General features: G+C 40.8%; 1 protein-coding gene across 1 annotated transcript; it reads left to right on the top strand.

The window, feature by feature from the left end:
• The first annotated feature begins 645 nt into the window (after positions 1-645).
• GMCL1 (germ cell-less 1, spermatogenesis associated) lies at positions 646-21,503 on the top strand. Its single transcript, XM_075523467.1, has 14 exons — positions 646-957; positions 1,547-1,670; positions 4,493-4,589; positions 5,897-5,994; positions 6,480-6,592; positions 7,301-7,366; positions 7,528-7,612; positions 7,842-7,932; positions 8,458-8,598; positions 12,849-12,918; positions 17,623-17,698; positions 18,583-18,728; positions 18,935-19,022; positions 20,161-21,503. The coding sequence occupies exons 1-14, from the start codon at positions 776-778 to the stop codon at positions 20,287-20,289; spliced, it is 1,506 nt and encodes a 501-aa protein (XP_075379582.1). The 5' UTR covers positions 646-775; the 3' UTR covers positions 20,290-21,503.
• The last annotated feature ends 520 nt before the right edge of the window (positions 21,504-22,023 follow it).

The raw sequence follows: 22,023 nt of genomic DNA, 5'->3' as shown, positions 1-22,023 counted from the left end.
TTTCCAACAACTTCTGTGCTCCACAAGTGCTTTGTCTCCTACGCGTGGCCCTCCATCCACCAGCTAAGTGGGGAGAGGCTGCAGGGAGATGTCTTGCAGCTCTCCAGCCTCAGAGTGGGGTGCCCAGGGCGCTGCCCACTCGGGTGGACACCCCTGCGAGGGGAGAAGTCTCCTGCTCATTACAAAGAGGCAAACCCCCTGCCCCAGCCCCGTGGGCCCATCGCGTGGCCCTGCTGTAAATCCACCCTCCAGCACCGCTTTGAAAACTGGATTATAAAATCCCATGGCCATGCTGTGTCGGGGGGAAATCACCCGGGGGGGGGGGGGGGGGGGCAGATTTGGGGGTGCAGCCCTGCACCCCCACCTGCTGCAGTTGCGTTGCTGTTGCTACTCCCACTCGCAGCTCAGTAACGCGGACAGTTCTCTCCGTCACCCACCGCCAAGCAAGAGCTGTGATGACGCTGGGGCACTGCACTGGGTCGCGTTATTGCTTCTGCACTATCGCTTTGTCCCTGCAGCACCGGAGGAAGCCCCGGGACCCCCGGCAGCTGCCCCCCAATTCCACGTGGACCGCCCCGCCGGCGCATGCGCAGCGTGTAGGCACTGCTGCGCATGGGCCCTCGCTCCCCTTTCGGCGCAGGCGCAGAGGCGCGGTGGCAATGGCCGCCGCCGGCCGTTGCTGAGGCGCCGCCGTCGCCCGCGGCGCCGTCCCTGCTCCGGCCCCGCTCCGCTCCGGGCGGCCCCATGAGGAGACGGCGGCGACGGCGGAGCGGCGATGGGCTCGCTGAGCAGCCGGGTGCTGAGGCGGCGGGTGGGCCTCCCGCGCGGCGATGGGGGGGCCGGGGACGGCGGCGGCCGGGGCGGCAAGAGGAAGCGCGGTGGGGCCGAGGGGCCCGGTGACAGCGACAGCGACGGCGAGGCCGAGCGGGAGGAGCGGCTCCTCAACACCCCCCGCAGGTCCGGGCTGCACCGCGGCTGAGAGGCCGGCTGAGGCGGGGCCGGTGGTCGCCGCTTCTGAGGGGGCTGTGGGCCTCAGTCGTGGCCGTGGGCCTGTCAGGGGGTGGGTGGCGGGAAAAGGGGCTGCAGGGCCCGCGGCTGTCGCGTTGGCCCTGAGGTGGCGAGGCAAAAAGAAGGGGCTGTGTGGGGCTGAGGGGCCTGGCAAGGTCGGGGGGGGGGGGGGGGGGGTGACGGGTTATGGGGCAGGGGTTGGGACACTCGAGGACCGAGCCCGGTCTTCAGGGGCTTGTCATGCAGGAAGGGGGGGGTGTGGGGGGTGTGGTGTGGAGGGAAAAGGTTTTTGGTGTGAGGTTGGTGGTGGGCCTGGGGCAGGGGTTAGTTTCTTGTTTGCTTTGGAAAGGTCTCAGCAGCAGCTGCAGTAAACAAGAGAGGGGAGGTGAGCGGGGAAGTCATGGGTTCAAGGGCGGGAGGGGGGGCGGTCAGTCCGTTATGGGGAGAAAAAAAAGCCCTGTTGAGTACTTTATACTTGGTGTTGCTTCTGTAACAGAAAAATTTGAAGGAGTGTGTCTCTGTTTGCCTTTTTGTATAGGAAAAAATTGAAAAGCACGTCTAGGTATATTTATCAGACTCTGTTTTTGAATGGGGAGAACAGTGATATCAAAATTTGCGCCCTGGGAGAGGAGTGGAACTTGCATAAGATATATTTGTGTCAGGTAAGTGGCTTCTTTCTTACTCGCAATAGAAACTGTAGTTTTAATAAAAGAATATCTGGTAAATGTTGTGTGACTTGAGCTTTTTTCTTTTTTTTTTTCCCCCTTATATTTCAGGCTTATCACTCTTTCTGTGGATGCAAAGTTAAACAACTTGTGTTGTGCTTTTGATAGTAATGTTAGGAAGCATAGCTGTAGCTTCATGTTTGAAAAGTTTCTTCACTTCTGTGTGTTGATATTTAATTTTTTTTAATCTACTTGTCTTAACCTTGGCACATCCTATGTGAAAACAGTCCTGAAAATTGTCTTTTGCTGTCCTGAGAACATGTTCTTGTTTGCGAAACAAATGGCTGAGAGTCTCCTGCAACGTTAATATTATTGCGGAGCAAAGAAAGCGCTGCCAGAATGGATTTGTAAAGCACGTGCTAACCCAGTTCAATTTTACTGTTCATTGGGACTCAAGTATAGGAACCTGAAGTGAAATTGCTGTAGCTGGGTTTCTGTTATGCAGCCTTCATCCTTGGATGAAGGCTTTCTTGCCGCTTTCTTGCTGCTGCATGAGGAAGGTATGCACAGAAGCTCTAGAAAGGAATCAGTCTTAGTGCGTGCCTACAAAAAAGATGCTGTTTCTACAAGCATTTTATTTTGGGCTTGTATTAAGGTGAAGTTCTTTGTGTTACTTTTCGTGTTTTGGGAGCAAAGAGGTACGGTTATCTTTACTTCCTGTTCTCTTTATTACTATTCCTGTGACAGAAGTGGGGAGAAACCATGGCTTTATCTTGAAATGTCTAATAAAGTTGTGCAATTAACTTTAAAGTGGAAGTCTAACCTTGGAAGCAATTTATTTGAAGCAAGAAGAGAAAGTAACGTCGGGTACTAGACCTGAAAACGGGTTCACTTCTTTGTTAGCTGTCATCAAACACAAAGCAGTTTTATGTGTTACAAGGTGAAGATGTCACTGTGAGATGCTCAGCAGGTTGAATGCAGTTTCTCTGGTGTAACAAGTGATGGCAGGAGCGAATTCTTGACCTTGTAGTTGTTGTGTTAAAGCCATGATTCCAGTGCAGGTACAGCAAGTACCTGCATTGGTCACAGTGGGGGAAATTTCATTGCTTTCTTGTAGGAAAAAGCCTTTTACATGCGTTAGACTCTTTAAAAGAGCATAAAATGAAGGTAGGAAAGTTATTGCCCAAGATTGACCAGTGGCAGCCATCTCTGGATAGAACAGTGGGTGTGTTTGGCCGGGAAGGACAGCTGGCAGACACAGCTTTAATTGTCCGCTTGCTTTTGACTCTGTATAACAAAGAGAGGACGTAAGTGGGTTGGACAGTCAGACTTACGTTGTGCAACATAAACAGGGTGGGCACATTGCTGGTTCATCCTTAGATTGTTGTTGGCTATGATGTTTTTAATCATCGTTGTGATTCTGTTGTTGCTGTGTCTCAAGTTCGTGAAGCTAGTCCTTAAAACTTAGTGTGGGTTGATGACTAAAATTGAATATTAAATGGCTTCCATGAATGCTTTTTAACAGACTTTGAAAATTGCGATTTTGTTCTGTAGAGGCCTTGTTGTACAAGTGATGTTCTTGTGAGATGAAATTTTGTGGTTAAGTTAACCCTTCTCTTAAGTCAGGTTTCTATTTCAATTCACGCTCTGTCATTGGAATTACGTTACTATAGGTAAAATATTTTTGGATGTTAAAAATAACACTCTCTCGATGAAATTGACTCCTCTGCCTTGTTGAGCAGACTATCTCAGTCTGAATGTTTCTGTTTGCCTAGTCTCTCAAGTTACTGCATTTAGTTTGATAAATGACAGTACGGTGGTGCTCTACCTGTGAATGGCAGATCTGAGAAATGAAGGATTTCATTTTTCTGATACCATTTACTAAAATGATAAATTCTCATGAAATTGAGGAGTTGAGCGACATGGCAAAGCTAAGGTAGCCTCATGAGGATTGGTAAGATGAATAAGGTCCTGGTTTTGAGAGTAGCGTGTTGTATGTCATCATAGTTAGGGGATATGCCAAAGGTATAGAAATATTTACATAATCAAATAAAATCAAAATTTGATTTTATGTTACTTGATGCCCTGAGTTGAAATGCTGAGTTAAGAGGTCAGGGAATATAGTACTGTACAAATAGACTTTATTTTTTTGATCTCTCAGGTAAACTTCAGTGAGTGATAGCATCTCATAATGGGCACATCTGCTGCTGAGAAGGAAAATCATGAATCCTAGTAGAGCAGTATATTTCACTTCATTTGGATGGAAACCTATCAAATTCTAGTTTTATATGCCTTACACTTTATAATAAAAGGTATATTTACATAAATGGTGTATGTGTATGTGTCCTTGGTATGAGACTACAACCTTGTACATTAATTTGTATGTCTTGCATGCCTTTTTTTTTTTTTCCCCTCCCCCAATACCCAAACTGGCATTCCCTAATGCCTGCAGGATTTGTTGTCTGCCGGTAACATTAAGGACTTAATTCTTGGACTAATTATATCCCCATTGGCGGTGTGGTTTGTAGGAAAAGAGCTTATGTGGCTTTTCTGGCTCTTTAAAGCTCTTTACTGACTGATTACAGACATGTAGTCCAAATTTTCTATACACATTTTCACTTTCAGAAATAGAGCAACTACAATTAGCCCTTTCTCAAGTATGTCAGAATGTTTTAGCTTGTGAAAAGTTCCCTTAATACATTTCGTTCTGCATAAAGGTAAATATTAATGATTTTTCGTTCCATGTGCTGCTTTTGACAGTTTTAATTTGAATGAAATCTCTTACTTGAGTTCTTTTTCTTTCATATTCCCTCATATAGTCAGGCTACTTTTCCAGTATGTTCAGTGGATCTTGGAAAGAATCTAGCATGAACATCATAGAGTTGGAGATTCCTGATCAAAATATTGATATAGAAGGTAAGTGGGAACCTTTTATTTTAACATAAACGCTGAAGGTAGAGCTTAAGTTGAACCTGACAAAAACATAACTGAAAACATATAAGTTTTTTTTTAAGAAAAATTTTCAAACTAGTAAATAAGAAACTTGAGAGAATGAGTTCTGTGCTCATTCAGTTTTGAGCTCAACTCGGGTCACCGGTAGAGCTGAATTCATTTTTGTACCTCTGAGTTGGGAAGTGCAGCTGAAAAGCAGCTGCTCATCCTGTTGTCTCAGCATTGTGTGCGTTGAGATCAGTGTGTGCAACTCTTCGCAGAATCACAGAATGGTATAGGTTGGAAAAGACCTTTAAGATCATCGAGTCCAACCGTAAACCTAACACTGCCAAGCCCACCACTACACCATGTCCCTGAGCACCTCATCCAAACGTCTTTTAAATACCTCCAGGGATGGCGACTCCACCACTTCCCTGGGCAGCCTGTTCCAATGCTTGATAACCCTTTCAGTGAAGAAAAATTTCCTAATATCCAGTCTAAGCCTCCCCTGGCGCAACTTGAGGCCATTTCCTCTCGTCCTATCACTTGTTACCTGGGAGAAGAGACCGACCCCACCTCTCTACAGCCTCCTTTCAGGTAGTTGTAGAGAGCGATGAGGTCTCCCCTCAGCCTCCTTTTCTCCCAGCTAAACAACCCCAGTTCCCTCAGCCGCTCCTCATCAGACTTGGGTCTCTTGTGGAGACCCAAGTGTTAGAGTGTGAATCACATCTTCATCTGTCTGGTCTTGAGAAGCTAGGAGTGCTCGCAGGAGACTGATGTGAGTTGGCAGAATGTTTTCACAGAATCACAGAATCATATAGGTTGGAAAAGACCTTTAAGATCATCGAGTCCAACCATAAACCTATGGTTTTGCCGTGGTTCCAAGCACCACAGAGTGAAGAAGTAGTGTTTTTCAGAAGAATTACAGAGAAACTTGTAACATTGTAGTGATATCTCAACATTATGCTAGTGATCAGTTGCAGAGAAGGATCATGAGGTTTAGCTTCTTTTTAGCTAGTTTTACTGCTCTCCACGTTGCTCTGTGGTGTGACTTGGTGGCTGTTGTAAGATGAGTATTTTGTTTAAATAGTGAAAAGGACTGTATTGGTTAATGCTGTCTTTTGTGTTTTCTGTTTATGTGTGTGGTTGGGCTGATAAATACTAGCTTTTTATCCAGAGCAAATAAGATTGCAGAGAATGTGTGCACTCAAGTGGTTTGGTTATATTTAAGGATTCTTTTAGTTATCTGTGCTCAATGTCCTATCTTTGTTTGACACTTGTACTCTTTTCAGCTCTACAGGTGGCTTTTGGCTCGCTATATAGAGATGATGTGTTAATAAAACCCAGTCGAGTAGTTGCACTTTTAGCAGCAGCCTGCATGCTGCAGCTTGTAAGTAATAAATATGCAATATTTTTATGCTTTCTTTTCAGATAAAGATAATGGTTCATAATATACTCACACGTATGTACTGTTTCACCCAGAGAAATGAATCATCTTTTCATACTATGTGGGGAAAAAACCCAAACATAATGCAGTGGTTTTATTTAAAGATATGACTAAGATTCAGTTGTAATATTAAGTGCCGCTTTGAGAATCATATCTAGAAGTAGATTAAAATATGTTTTAACAGCTTCTTTGTTCTACCCTGAAGGTATTCATTAAGCTTTTCTTTCACATGATATATTCTTAAGAAAAATCTATTTTTCTGAGGAACCTCGGTCTAAATTTTCTGGATAGCATAGCATAGATCAGTGTAGCATGTGTGACTTTGGTAATTGTTCAAGCTTGAAAATTTGTATGAACTGCACGATCTTTGACTCTTCCTGTTGGGAAATTAAAACTTTGAATATTTGTGGGTTTTTTCCTCCCCACAGGATGGCTTAATCCAGCAATGTGGTGAAACAATGAAGGAAACCATTAATGCAAAAACTGTGTGTGGTTATTATAATTCAGCGGGGACATACGGGTTAGACTCTGTGAAGAAAAAGTAAGAATTCCTTTCTCCAAGCTGCTTTGTACTTTGCTAATTAAACATGTGAATTTACAAACGGTGAAATAATGCCCAAGTTAATTTTTTTTAAAGCTATCTGACTTGAGCTCTGCTTGTCCTATTTAGTTTTCGAGTTTCTACTGTAATCAGTTACCTTAAAATTGGTGTAGCTTATGGTAGATTGATTGGCCTGCGCTGTGAATGAATTAATTACTGAAGTATATTAGTAAAGACAGTATGTTTGGTCTTCAGTGTGACAATGAAATAATACTTCTGATCATTTACTGTTTTATCGCAAAGCTGCTCTGCTTTAATATTCAGAACTTAAGCTTAACTTTATCTTAATTAGGAGGGATAATTACAAAATTTGGGAGCAGAATGCTGAGGTTAGTGCTAACTGTTTCCTTCTGCTGTTAGTGCGTTCTCAGAGCTTTTTGTGGCATTAATAGTACTTGGAATTTAGCTTTCACTGTACCCTGAGAGAAACTAAGTGCAATTTTAAGAGTTTTGGAAAATTTTATGGTAAACCTTCATGTTTTTGAAATAGCTCTTTTTCATACTTTTATGCATTCATGTCTCGGGTTAAAGCAGTCTTTCAAAATCACGCAGTACATAATCAGGCTTTGTGAGCCTGAGCAACTGCTGCAGGAATGTTGACGTATATAAGAAAAAAATGAAGGTACTAATTCCTTGCTTTTGATCTAGGTGCCTTGAATGGCTCTTGAATAACCTGATGACTCACCAGAGTGTTGAACTCTTCAAAGAACTCAGGTATTCAGGCTTCAGTCAACTTTGATGAAGTACAATTTCTTCCAAAGTATATAGCTCACTACAAATGACTTTCTAGGCTATTGATGGCTGCTTGTTACCTAGCTTGCTTTCTTGTTTTTGTCTATATTGTCTCATAGAACTCTTATGACTTTTTTTCCCAGCATAAACCTCATGAAACAACTGATTAGCTCTTCTAACCTATTTGTAATGCAAGTGGAAATGGACGTGTATACTGCTCTCAAAAAGGTACTTAGCAAGGGGGCTGGCTGGGGCTTTACGAAGTTGAACTCCGGAGCAGTAGTTGATTTGTAACGCAATGAGAATTTTAGCCTTTTTGGTATTTACTGGAAGTATTTAATAGAGTATCAGAATCTCTGTAGGAATGAATGCATTATGAAAACATCCCTTTAATAGTGCATGTATTACTTGTTTGAAAACTTCAATTAACTCACTAGAGTTTGTTTATTTTACCTAGTGGATGTTCCTTCAGCTAGTGCCTTCTTGGAATGGGTCTTTGAAACAACTCTTAACCGAAGCTGATGCCTGGTTTGCCAAGCGTAGGAAAGGTAGGATTAATTGGCATGGCCTTGGACTGGGGAAGACGCTGGTTAGAAGTAAAATATGATAGTCTTCCTCCACTTCCAAACTTTCTCCCTTTTTCTCTGGGAAGGCTTGCCTCTGTCAGCAGTCCCCAGCATCAGGTTCTCAACACTGATAGCTTTTTCACTGTTTTGTCCACGTGTTTTCAAGTGAGCACATAGCTTTTTCACTGTTTTGTCCACATGTTTTCAAGTGAGCAGACATGGTCACTATTTTTGCTTTGTTGCTTTTGCTATTGTTCAGTTAGGATAAGCTTTTGTTGCCTTCTCACTAGAAGGCACTAGTGTATTTCAAAAGAGGAAAAGTTTGGTCTAACATTTCTGCTGAAAGGATTTGAATGTAAGTAATTTCTTCATTTTAGCTGCAAAACATGATTTGTCTGTCCATAATAACTTTCTCTGATCAATAAGTTAAAACTCAATCTCAAATATAAATAGGGTCTGGAAAATATGTAGGAAAACAAATTGTAACACAGGTGCTCTCTCTTGCAGATTTTGAGGATGACATTGCATTCCTGGAATCAGAACAGGGGAATGCATTCCTGTCGGTGTTCACGCACTTGAGATTACAGTATATCATCAGTGACTTGGCATCAGCCAGAATTATTGAGAGAGATTCCCTAATACCCTCAGGTGAGTGAGGAGTCCTCAGTTGATCAAGTTTTTGTGCCTTTCCTAGCCTGTCCTACACTAGAATAATTGGGAAGATCTAGGTGCATTTACTGGTCTTATCGCTCACACGTTTATCTTCCACTACTGAATTGTGGCTGAGGATTCAGCAGAAGTTGAATATTAAATTTACATGCATAAAAGTCTTAAAAGACACACACGTAGGTGTGTTAAGCATTTTGTTGATCAGTCAGTTTATCAAAATACTCTATAATCAATACATAGTACATCATAAGTGTTTAAGTGACCCCAGAGCCCCAGACATGCAAAAAAACTTTTGAGAGAGCAAAACTTGCTGGGACTCAACTGTTATGGATTACTGCTATTAACGTTACATTATCACTGAAAAATAAAAAGCCCCATTCTCATCTTGCTGCCGAAGCCTGAGTTCGCAGATAGGCTTTGTTCTTTGCTTAGAAGCTGTGTAAACCTGGCTGCTGATAGATGAATAAGACTGGAAATGAGTTATCAAGTTGGGCTCTCACTTGAAAATGTGTTTCCATTATCATTCATATCTTTTATCATGTGAAACACCTGCCCCTCCTTTTTCTTTTTTTTTTTTTTTAATTTTTATTTTCCCCTCCCCAGAGTTAGTTGTGCTCCTTCTAACAGTGTTTGGACTTCTCATGCTCTGCCTTTGAATTTGGCTTCTGGTATCCTTGCTCCATATTTCACTCTGTTCAGTGTTCCCTTATCATAGTTGAATCTTAGCATTGAATTTTGCATCTTAACTCTCTGACAGTTTTTTTTTCCTAGCTCTCATGTACACAGCTTTGATTTTTTTTTTTTAAATATCTGTCAGCAGTATAACTATCTATTCATCTGTGTGTCTGATGTCTATTTATAGGCATAATTGCCAAATGTCAATTAAGACTGCTTTTATTGAGCTGTTTATTGCTTTTATTTGTAACTTCTTGACAACTGTGTTCTTGTCATCTGTCCGTACTTGTAGCCTTGGGGGTCGCTTTGGGCTCTTGCCATATGTAAATATTTAACCTGTCTTTGAGTTACGCTCCTGTCGTTCTGTAAAACTTAAAACTATTTTTTCATCTCATATTGGCTTTTTCCTTCATGCCGCCATAGATGTCAACACAACGATGATATAATGCCAAAACAGACTTGCCGGGATATTTCTTTTGAAGCCTGCTAGCCCGATCGCATTGTTAGATGCTTTTAAAACACTTTCCTTGCCATTGAGATGATGCAGTGAGCATCGCTTTACTCAGTTTGTCTGTCTTGTACTGCTGTATCCTGTCTCTGCCAGAAATAATGATTTAGTTGCTCTTCGTAGCTGAATGTCTGAATAACCTTGAGCACCTCTTTCTCACACTTTGAAATGTTTGAAGAATGCAGCTATCAGAAGCTGAATTACAGCTTTCCGATAGGGGTGTCTGTGGGGAGGGAGCAGGGTCCTTTCCTCGCTAGGAATCTGTCCATCTCTTGAGTGGAAGTGAACAATTACTACTGCTTATATGTACTGCCTTTCCCTACTCCCAGTTCTGGTTTAAATTAATACCTTGATAGATGGAGAAGAGGCTGTCTTCTGCACTAGTTCTGACAAAGTAAAATACGAAGGAACTCTGTTATCCTGTCCTCAAAACATCTGTTTAATAAAGCATTCTTCGAACAGCAGGTGGAGGCAGTGCATTATAATAGACTGCTGTGTCAAGCCGAGGTGCAGTTTGGGTGAATGGTTTGGTCGGTTATGTCCAGTAGATGGGGCAGGTTTTGACCTTGAGCAAGCGGTTAAAATTTTATATTATGCATAAAAATCCTGGAAGAACACACCTGATCTTTAGATATCTGATGTTTTATATGCTTAAGTGATGTATAAGGTAAATATAATCCATTTTACTTAAGATTGATTATAATCTGTACCAATATCAAAGTGCAATGGTATCTTCATTCTGTAATAAAAAATAAGATAAATTTGGGTCAAGGATCCTTTAGATTCTTAATTTAATGATGACACAGGAGAACTGTGGATTATTTCCTTGTGAAGTGGCTTTGTCAGCATGTGAATAAGATGTTGCAAACCAGAAATTCACCAGTAATACACTTGATTTCCTGCTATTAATGTTGCTGCTGTTATCACTTACCAGAACAGTGATGGGCAGCCTTTTCTTAGTGTTCTTCAGCGGATAAATTTTGTGTCTATACTCAAAACCAGAAGCCTTCTATCTATGTACGTCAGAGGGAGAATGTTTCTTAAATTGTTACAAGATCGATTGCAACTTTGAGGCTGATTTGCTTGGGCTTATTGAAAAAGAATGTGTAATTTTTGCATAGTTCACAAGGTATTAGAGGGCAAAATGTTTATTTACTCTTTCGTAGTTAAACAGTTCATAAGCTGTGATAAATGCTGAAATAGGCTTGGTCGCTTTGTAGTCATACAGTGGAAAAGGTAGTGTGGTGACAATGGGTGTGTGGTTAGTGCAGGAAGAGTATCTGATGTTTATGCTCTACCACTGATTATTAATTAAAAAAAAAAAAAAAGTAAAAGCTTGAATTCCAAGAGAACTGGGAGAGCAGGGAGGGAAGAAAAGCATAATGTGGAGACCTCTACATGTGTAATGAAGTGCTGTTAGAGTTTAATACGTGATAGCCCTTGTAATCTGTTGATAATCAGTTTGTAGCCAAAAGCTGTGCTAAGATCAGGAACTTTTGCTTGTCACTTAAAAGGAGGCTTAGATAAATATTGGTGGTGTACTTTGAACAGATTATTGGCTACAAGCATCCAGTATTCGAGGTGATTGCATCATACCTGAGAGAGTCTACCAACATGGAAATTGCTGGGTAGTTTGTATTGTAGTGTAAGCCTTTTAGATTATTCTAGATGAAGTTGTTCTCAGGGAGGTAAAGAAGGCAATCATGTTGAATAGTTGAAAGAAATGGAGTAATTTTTTTTTTATATATACCCTGTATGTGCATAGGACCTGCAGGAGAAAACTGAAATACTGTATTAGGAGTTCACAAGAGTCTGTTCTTGTTTGCATAGAAAAGATGTAAGAGACAGAAATACATAAGGTGTCTGTCTGTAAGCGAAGTGTTCCTTGTTCTGTTTTTCCTGGTAACTTCTGAACATTTCCTAAACAGTATTTTCCCTCTTAATGTTTACAAATTAACAGATGAACCACAGTTGAAATATGACATCAGATAGATATGTACATATACAAAAATAGAGAAGATGCTCTCTCTCCCAATTTTTATTTTTATTTTTTTCCCTCCAGCACATCTGTTCTCTGTTCCTTACCTGTGTAGTTTTCCTTAAATCATTTTTATACTTTCTGTTGTACTTTGGTTAATTCCCATTTGGGTCCTATCGCAGTCTGAACCTTAACTCTGGAGTTAGTAGGGCAAGGGCTGGTTTTAATTTTTGCATCTGGGACTTCTAAGGCGATCTCAGCACTGTGATCTCACTTCTTCTCCCTTCTGTCATCTTCGGCAACTACCTGTTTTGTTTTCGTGGTAACAGTGGTTCTTACTGTTCCTATCATTCCAGTCCATTCCTCCATCGAGTTTGTTCTCATACGTGACCTTGCATACTTGCCCCTGTTCATTATCTTGACTAAGAAGAACTTACGTACTGTGCTTTTGGGTGCCTCTGATCCCTTTTGTGTAACTGACTTACAAGCTATTAGTTTTTGTTCTGTTTTATCTCTTGGTTGCAACTGTTAAATTAATATAGCCGATAAAATCTTTAGGGTGTTCTCAGAGGAAGACATGATTTATGTTTATTCCTAGTAGGGGACAATTTCTGTTTGTTTTTACCGTATCTGTGATAAGTCACTGTTTCCTTTATCCTTTGATTCTGTTTTCTTCTTGTTTAACTCGTGTAGGATTCTGTTGGGGATTCATCTTCTCCCAAGAGCTTGTTAACAAGCTCCTTGGCTTAACAGAACTTTGCATGCCAAGAACATGTGTTGAGTTGCATCACTTCTGGCAATCATGAATGCTTGATAAGATGAATATAGTCCTGAGTAACTTAGTATTAGTTGTTGATTTTTATCTGTACCGCTTCTTCTGTAGTTGAGGCCTGGAGATGAATAATACAAGTACATTATCAGGTGGTGGGTTTGCATAGGCCATCCAGTTAATAAGTGTAACCTTATTATTTCAACGTAATTTTATTTCTATATTTCAAATGTTTATGAACGTCCCCATTCCCAGCTCCAAAGACAACACCAAGCTTATTTATTTTTTTTTAATTTTAGAATGGCTGTCCTCTGTTTACAAACAGCAGTGGTTTGCCATGCTCAGAGCAGAACAAGACAATGATATTGGGTAGGTATATTACAGGCTTTCCTTTATTTCTTTCTTAAATTAGAAACCTTCCTCTCATATAAATTCTGACATGATTAACTTTTGGAGTTTACGTTAAGAAGAGTGGGGGGGAAAGCATACTTCGGTGGTTTTAAACTCTGTTGTTCCCTGTGGAGCCGTCTGTTCCCTTGGGCTGGCTGATCTCCTGTCCTTTAAACAGCAGAATTCTAGAAAACTTGTATAATGCGACTAGAGGTAAACGCTGGGGAGGGATGTTCTGCATTTTCTTTTATGTTGGTTAATGCTTCTCACTGGTACTTTGCCTTGAAATATGTGTTGAGGCTGTGACAGAGTAACTTACTAGCCTTCCATTTTAAGGACAATTTTAGGAAAAGTACTGCAGATGGAGAAGCCGCCTTTTCTGTCCTGCTTCCTTCCTCCCTGGGCTAGGTGGGCAAGAGGTTGTGGTGCGGTGTAACTAACTGTATTGGTGTAGAAGGCAATTTGTCATTTTTTGTTTATGCAGGGATAACTGCACGCTAACCTTTGTTCCTGCCTCTCCCATCCTAGCCTCCCAGGCAGCCAGCGAGGGCCCAGCAGGGCTTGGCATCCTGTGACCTGTTCGCCTCATTCCCTTCTGATTTCACAGCCTTTCCCCCACCCAGTGTTTATGTTCGATAGCTCTCTTCACTGCCAGCACCTCCAGCTTTTCCCAGGCAGTGCATCCTTCACTGCTAAGACCCTGTTCTCTCTGTAATCCTCCTACTTTATATCCTGTCTTTTCTCCTTCCTAGACCATGTGCTGCACTGTGTTGGCATTGCATTGCCATTGAGGAAATTCCATGACAACTACCGTGTTTCTGTGCCCTTTCAAAGATTTGCATGTAGCTGTACTTTGTGTAACACCCTGACTGGTGTCTGTGTGTGTAATGCGTAGTTGAGTTTCTTGAGCCTGTGCTTAACAAGGGTTGTCAGTGGTGGTGGCTTGGGCAGCGAGGCATGTTGATTTAATGTATGTTACATGTATGCGTGTGACCACAAACTGTTTCCCTTCCTTCTGCTTGCTTTTTGCCACGTTGCATTGAGCCAGGTCCCTTGATCGCTTTCTAAATACCAAAACTGTAGCAAAATGCAACTGGGGGAGTTGTTCCTGCCTTTGTCTTCTCTCCTAGTTCTTGGTATGCTATGTGGAGAATAAATGCCAGGTCAGGAAACTGCAAAATGTTTGTTTCCTTTCAAAAACCAATAAACCAACTTCTTTATTTTCTTCCATCAGTTCTGTTAGCCCAGCATTTGCCGTTCTGAAGATGAGCATGTTCAGTTGCAATGGTAGGCTTAACTTATTAATTGCAGTCTGAAAAGCGTAAGAACCGCTGTCCTGATTTGAACCAAAGGCCATGCAGTCTGTGGCAGCATTCAGCAGTGGAGAGTTACAAATCTTCCATCTTCCTTTAAAGTGAAGAGTGAGCATTCTCTTGATGCATTTCTCTGGCAGTGAGTAGTTAAGGATTTTCCACCTGGAGGTTTTGACTGGATCCTTATTGAATGACCAAGCACCGATAGACCTGTTCTTAAATACGTCCAATTCTGTTTTGAAACAGCTTATGCTTTAGCCCCAATGCCCCATGGCAGCGGCTTCCATGGCTTAATTGTGTATTATATAGGAAATATTTCCTTTATTTCTTCCTTTTGATGTTATTATGTAATAGTGTAAAAAAAAAAAAAAAAATCCCCAAAAGTCTGACTTTGGTCTTAAGAAGATCTTTAAGGTTCTCTTAGTCAATAGCAGTGCTTTAGAAAATGGTAAAGTACCTAATTGTGAATCACATCATTTCAGCTCCTAAAGATTAACGTCGGGTGGTCATAGCTGGTTTCTGATACTATTGTTTCCTTGGGAAGACTTTTCTTGTAATGCTGTCATTGATGTATCTGGCAGTAGACGAACGTACATTGTGCATTACCTTCTAGCTCGTATGGGAACCACAGTTAGTATGAAAGTGAGTATTAACATAGTCATCAAAATTCTGACACAAGATAAGACCATATATTTGCTTATTTTTGATGTCTTTTGGTAGTTCACTGTAATGCAGTGAGAGTATTTTAATTGTCAGCTATCAGATATACATGCTTCTGAAAAAGTAAGCTCTCATACAAAACTGAAGTGAAGATGATGGGGAGCATACCAGCTTTTAAAATTAGCAGCTTTCATGTTCAGCTACAGTGCTGATGATTTCGGTGGCTCTTGGAATGAGCAGAGTATTTTTCCACGTTTTTCTTGCTTGTCTAGTTTTCTCTTTTGCAGTATGGAATTTTTTTTTTTTTTAAGACAGCTAAGTCTGAAAATCTCAGGCAGAGAAAGTTTTACTTAACAGTAGACATCTGTTTGCCCAGATCTCTTATTCTGGTGTTTATTGCCAAGGTCCTTCATTAACAGCAATGGTAAGAAGTGGGTGAGATGTAGTGTTTCTTCTCAATACGTCTTAGCTTCTGACTTCAGTAGTTTACAAACTTAATGATTCAAGGTGGCATCCATGTTACTGTTTGTGTAGTAGTAAATAATGGACTAATTGTCTTTGAACGGGGTGTTCTCTGGAGTTGTGTGGGAGGGAGATGGGGGGGTGCACATGCATGCGTGCGTGGAGTGCTTCCCTGCAGTTATATGCAGCTCAATTGTAAAGTTGCTAGTCCATAGCATGCAATCTCTGAGAAGATAAGTGTTATTTGAAGTCCTGAGATCACTTCTCTGTCTTCTACTGGCAAGCTCTAGTGCCACTCTGCAGTGAGATACTGTGGTTCCTAAATCATGTCTTAGAAGGGAAGACATGCAACTGTTCCTTTGTATTAAAGCAAATATTTTGGACATTTGACCAACCTGTAGCTGAAAGAAAAGAATTAAGGTTTTATAAGACCATCCTTTTATCCAGATCTGCTGCCCTTCCTCTCACACTTACTGCCTGTATCAGTGTCTTAACACATTTTTTTCCCTTAGAGATAAGGATGCAGACTTAGTAAGCTGCACGAAATGTGAAGTTTGACTCCCAGTGAGCTGAAGTAAGGCTCTATTTTCGTATCCCACCTAGTGCATAGCGTAATGGCACCTGCTTATTCTAGGACTGCCAACATGGAAATGATACTGCTTTGAAATGTGTGATGTGGTTTGCTCTTTTGGTAACTCTAGAGACGAGAAGAAAATGTTTCTCTTCTACTTTATGTAGTTTGCATTTAAAAGGACTAAACATTTTATTCACTCTTCAGAATTAGAGAATTTTTTAGTGTAATACTGCAGTTTGTGACTTTGAACTGTAGCTGCTCCAGGTTTACTTGTTGTGCTGAAGTGGATCACTTTTTTTTTAATTAAACATTTGTTCTGTGGCAGATGCAAGACAGATCTTTCAAGTCCATGACTGGAATCGTTTCCACTCTAATAGTCTCTTTGGCAGCCTTTAAGAACGAAATAGAATAACTTGACTGTTCACTAAGCATATGGTAGGCCAGTGTAAGTGGTTAAAGCTGGAAGTTTTGCATCTTCTGAGGCTGCTCCAGGAATTGAGAGGGGGGAATACTAATGTCTGTCTGAACATTATGTACTAATGTTTGTGAAATTTGTCACTAATTAAACAGAAATAAATCTTTTATCACCATTACTGAATTTAGGTCAGCTACATAACCAGTTCAGCTAGAAGATGTGGAAAAAGCACACGGGAGGTTCTTGGATGAATTTGGTTAGCATGATTAGCTTATTTGCTTAACTTTTATTCATAAAATACTTAATCTTCCAGGATTGGTTTTTACAGAAACAGGAGACGAAAGGACCACAGACTGAGTTTGTTCATAAAAGCTATAGCTGGAAGTTCTTGTGGTGTGTGTACAGTAGGAAGAGAACCGATGCTGCGTTTCTCCTTGCTTGTATAGCTTGAAGTGTATTGTTTGATATTGTAGGTTTATAATTTAACTTGCATGTGGGGGTTGCCTTTCATTGTGATTTATAATACTCACTTAAAGCGTTTGTCCTCAGTGTAACTTGAAGACTTTCTGGCAGTGGTTGCTTATTTGGTTAATGACGTAATTGTGTCTAAAGTTAAGCGAGTAACATACCTCTGGAAAACTGGGACTGATTTTACTTACGCTGGCTCTGCAAGATTTTTCTACGTGTTGAAGCGCCAGTGAAAACTGTTGGGTGAAACAAGTTCACGTTGGTATAGGATGACAGAATCAAGAAGCTTGTGGCACTTTATGATCGCTGTGGGTAGACTTTTTTTAGAAAAGTTGCATAACCAGCTGCTTGAGAAATCTTTCACAGTGTCTCTGTGGGTGCCTCTTCGTAGCGCTGCTATTCTGCAGAGTCCTGCAGCTGTTCCTTAGCAGTAGCACTCATTTATGTTTGTGCCTAGTAAGTCAGGACTACTGTGTTTAAAAAGGATTTAGGTTTTTTAGGAGGATTGGAGGATGTATGTCATTGCAACAGCTATTATTTTCTTATCAGGAAAGGTTCTTTCATAAAAGTCCTACCTGACTGAGGTTTATATTGCAGTTTTGTAGAGTAGTTGGATGTTCATGGGATAATTTGGGTTGGAAGGGATCGTGGGAGGTCGTCTAGTCTAACCTCTGCTCAGAGAAGGGTCAGCTGTGCGGTCAGACCAGTTTACTCAGGTCTGTTCCTCTTTCCCACGTTAAAGTACTGTACAAAGCTGTTTAAGTGTCCTGAAAGATGCACATTTTTTGTAGGCCTCAAGAAATAAATAAAGAAGAACTGGAAGGAAACAGCATGAGGTGTGGTCGCAAACTTGCAAAGGATGGTGATGTAAGTATGGCATGTGGCTAAGCCTGTGCATAGCTGACATGTCTTAGACATGTTAGGTATTTTCAAAACACATAGGTCTTAATTGTCAAACTGCATCAAAAAGGTGTAATGGAGATGGTACGCTAAAGAAATTATTTTGTTCTCCCTAGAAGGATGAAAACGCTTGCTGTCTTTGCGATGAATAAGGAATTAGTGTTTTAATTGTGCTCTTGCACTGCAAGCAAGCCCATGTTTGGAAAAACTTTTAGTGTGTGAAAGGAGGGAATGTAGCCATGACTTATCATTTGAGACTTGTGAAATATGTGCAGTTAAAATGTAGCTCTGATCACTGATGTCTTTTTCTTTTTAACTGGGAAAGGAAGCTTTCTAGTTAAAATGTGTAACAGCCACAGCCAGAACCCCCTGTGTGTTCCATATACGTACGTGTGTCTTTAGGTAACAGGTCTGTGAAAAAACAGGAAACATTAATTTTTTCCCACTGAAGTCGCTTAACATAAGGATGTTGTACACCAAGGAGTGCTTTAAGCATGAATGGGATGCGTAGTTAAGTGCTACTCAGAAATACAGCCACCAGTTACCAGAATGCAGAAGTATTTTAGATCCACTTGCATTAAATGTATTTTTATATGTTTGGAAGGCAGCTGATACTAAGCTTGTCTCGTGTAGTCATCTGTCTGCAAAGGTTGGCTGCTAAAGTGAGTGATTGCCTACCAAGATGCCTTATGTTTCAAATAGGTGTTGGCAAGGATCCTTGAATCCACCATACATCTCCGTAGCCGAGAATCCCATTCCTAAGTTTGATTTGTTGGAGAAGTGGCACTTATCGTTTGTGTTGTAGCCAATACTCAGACTGGTTTGTTTGTTTTTTAATTTACCTTCTTCAGTACTGCTGGCGGTGGACTGGCTTCAACTTTGGCTTTGACCTTCTTGTTACTTATACAAATCGTTACATCATTTTCAAACGGAATACGCTGAATCAGCCATGCAGTGGATCAGTCAGTCTGCAGCCTCGGAGAAACATAGCCTTCAGGTAAACAATAACCAAGAAGGCAGACCCTGTGGTGTATGCTAAAATGTCTTACTGTAAGTCTTTCCATCTGTGCTTGCATTAAATTTTGTTACCACCGAGTTAGTTACGTTTGAAAATGTTATTCTGTCTCCTTGGGAGAAACTCTTTGTGCTGGAAAAACTTAAGTTATGGGAGACTAAGTAATTTAACTGTTGTTATATCCCTAGGTTACGTCTAGCCTCTTTTGATAGCAGTGGGAAAATTATTTGCAGTAGAACAACAGGATATCAGATCCTAACCCTTGAGAAGGACCAGGTATGTTTGTGGATCTTTGAGCTGTTGCACTTGAGTTGTGGAGTCCAAGGCATGAAAAAAATGCTGAGAAGTCAACAGTGCTTTTGAAGAGGAGTTGTTCTTCTTGTTGTCATTGCTTATGTGGAATTTCAAGTGTTCCTTTTATAGGTAGTGGAAGATTAAGCTAATTTGTGACGTGTAACTACAGTAAGATAGCATGGATTTCATTACTGGTGATAATAGTGAAATTAGTTCCCATGGTGCTGCTGAAGCTATCTGCTGTTAGTGTAGTGTTCTGCTGGGAGACTGTGCGTTTTCCCAGACTTCCAGCACTGGTGAGATTACCCATCTGAATAATACATCCATCAGGCTCTGGCTTATTTAGAGGCAAATTTGGAGTTTGTGTGAAGACTCTCTTGTATTGTAAGCTGAAGAGTTAAAAGAATGTCTGCATATTGTCCAAGGGTGGTATTTATTACTCCGTTAAAAAAAGAAAGAAAAGCCTCCGAGAGGGGTGGAGTTGTCTGAAGAGAATATGCACACTTCCACCCATCTGTGACAGCAGAGTTTAGTAAGGAATGTGAAAGAGTTGATCATCAAGTTTCTTAAATCCTAATCAGCAGCGATACGTAGATGGTGAGTACATGGAAAACTTTTCCTTGTAAATGCCATCCTTACTGTAGGGTATAGTTTCACTTTTGCTACCCAAAACCAGTTCCTAGAGTAAAAACCCCAAAAATTCCTACCAACAAACTGTAGTTTGCTTTGAAGTATAGACTGTTGTGGATTGCCTGGTTGGTTAAATCTCCTGAAACTGATAGTGGCAGAAGTCGCCCTTTCTCTCCAGTGCGCTTGAAGGTTTGCTCAGCCATTTCTTACAGTTCTGTTATCTTTAATGCAGAAGGGTTGGCAGCACTGGATCAAAGAGTTACAAGCGTTTTGAGACTATCTTATCAGTGTTAATATTATAAAACATCGACTTAATAAGGCTGATGTGGAGGTGGAGTACTATCTTGAGGTTTTTTTATCTTCTGCTTTTTAATACACAGTAATGAAAATTTATAGAATGACTGTTAATATCAATCTTGTGTGCTTTTTGGTGTACTTCCCTCTAACGGCATCACTTACTGTGCAAATGTCCACTGTGTTTGCTTTACAGGAGCAGGTAGTGATGAATTTGGACAGCAGACTCCTGATCTTCCCGCTCTATATCTGCTGTAACTTCTTGTACACATCACCAGAGAAGAAGACTGACAGTGAGGCACTGCTAGATAATTCGGAACCCTGAGACCTCTTCAGTGGAATATAGTAGCACTTCTATAACTCTGTATGCCTGCTTTAAGTTAAACGCCCTGCTGACGCACAGAGCTTTGACAACAAAAAAGGCCTTACACTGTAGCAAATATATATATGGCCTTAGTATACTCCTATGCATATCTGAAGAGAAGATCAGAAATTATAGAGGCCAAAACTAGTTATCCTTTTTTTTTTAATTTCTATTCAGCGTCTTCAGACAGTAGCCATTCCGTGTTTGAGAAATGTTACGTTTTTATTTTTTTTCTGGGTGAAAACTGAGCCAAATTGGAAATAGGGAATTTGTGTGAATGACATCTTACGAACTTACCTGTTGGATTCTGAGCACACGTTGTAGGACCTGTGGGTTTTGTTAGTGTGGTTTTTGGGTTTTTTTAATAACTGATCTGTAAATACCAGATCCATATTCTGCTTACTTTTGTGGTCCTTTTCCATTAGGGCCAAATATATCTGTGTAAATGTTGCCTGTCAACTTTTGTTAGTTATTTAACTGTACAAACTTTTTAAGCCTTTATTGCATCTCATATACGTACATTTCTTTCTTGTTCTTGGGCTTTTTTTAACGTTGCAGCAAATATCTTTTTTTAGCATGTGAATTTGCTAATAAGGATGCTCGTGAATTATTTTTTTCCATGTACTGAAAATACTCCAATGTACTCACCATCATTTGAGTCTATTATACAGCAGCAGCTTTCAGCTAGGATTCTACTGAATGCTTACTATACTCACAGGAACCAAATACCAGTTTTTAAATGTTGTTTTTTTGTGACTTGTTTTAACTTACATTGGGAATATATCCCCTTTTAGCTCAGGAACTTGTGACCTTTGAGTGCCTTTTGAGTTGTATGTGTTAACACAAACTTCACATCAGTTAAGCAAGGTCACAGGATCCAACGAAAGAGCCGGGAACAAGGGATTCCTTTTCAGTTGGTTTGACGAATGAGTCAAGTGTAAGAGGTTCACTGTATTCGTTCTTCGTATGTGTTGGGTTTTATGTTTGTCTATTGCAATTTTGAATTCTTACAGCAGGATTTTTGGATTCAAAGTGGGAATTTTGCCTCTTTAGTAGCCTATTTTTTTAATGTTGTCAGAAAAGTATAAAACCATTTGTACTTTATAACAAGGATAAAAATGTGTTAGGCAAGATGGAAAAACATGGCAACTTGTCAATAAATGATTTCCAGTGGAGTACTCGCCCGTGTCTATCCTTTTCTGCCATGAATAGCTTTTTCTATTGAATTCAGCCCATGGATGCACCTCTCTGTATAATCTTGTGATGTGTCTGTCCTGGTTTCGGCTGGGATAGAGTTAATTTTCTTCCTAGTAGCTGGTACAGTGCTGTGTTTTGGATTTAGTATGAGAATAATATTGATAGCACGCTGATGTTTTGGCTGTTGCTAAGTGGTGTTTACACTGGTCAAGGACTTTTCAGCTTCCCATGCTCTGCCGGGTGCACAAGAAGCTGGGAGGGGGCACAGCCAGGAGAGTTGATCCAAACTGGCCAGAGGGCTATTCTGTACCATATGGCGTCATGCCCAGTATAGAAACTGGGGGGAGTTGGCCGGGGCGCAGCGGTTGCTGCTCAGGGACTGGCTGGGTGTTGGTCAGTGGGTGGTTTTATCACTGGTTTGGTTTTTTTTTCTGTTTTCCCCTTGGGTTTTGTTCCTCTCTTGCTCTCTTGTTGTTTTCCTTCTCCTTACAATTTTTT

Source organism: Mycteria americana, chromosome 23, assembly GCF_035582795.1.
Source record: "Mycteria americana isolate JAX WOST 10 ecotype Jacksonville Zoo and Gardens chromosome 23, USCA_MyAme_1.0, whole genome shotgun sequence".
Lineage (NCBI taxonomy): Eukaryota > Metazoa > Chordata > Aves > Ciconiiformes > Ciconiidae > Mycteria > Mycteria americana.
The sequence above is the reverse complement of the archived record's forward strand: the minus strand, read 5'-3'. Positions and strand labels throughout refer to the sequence as shown.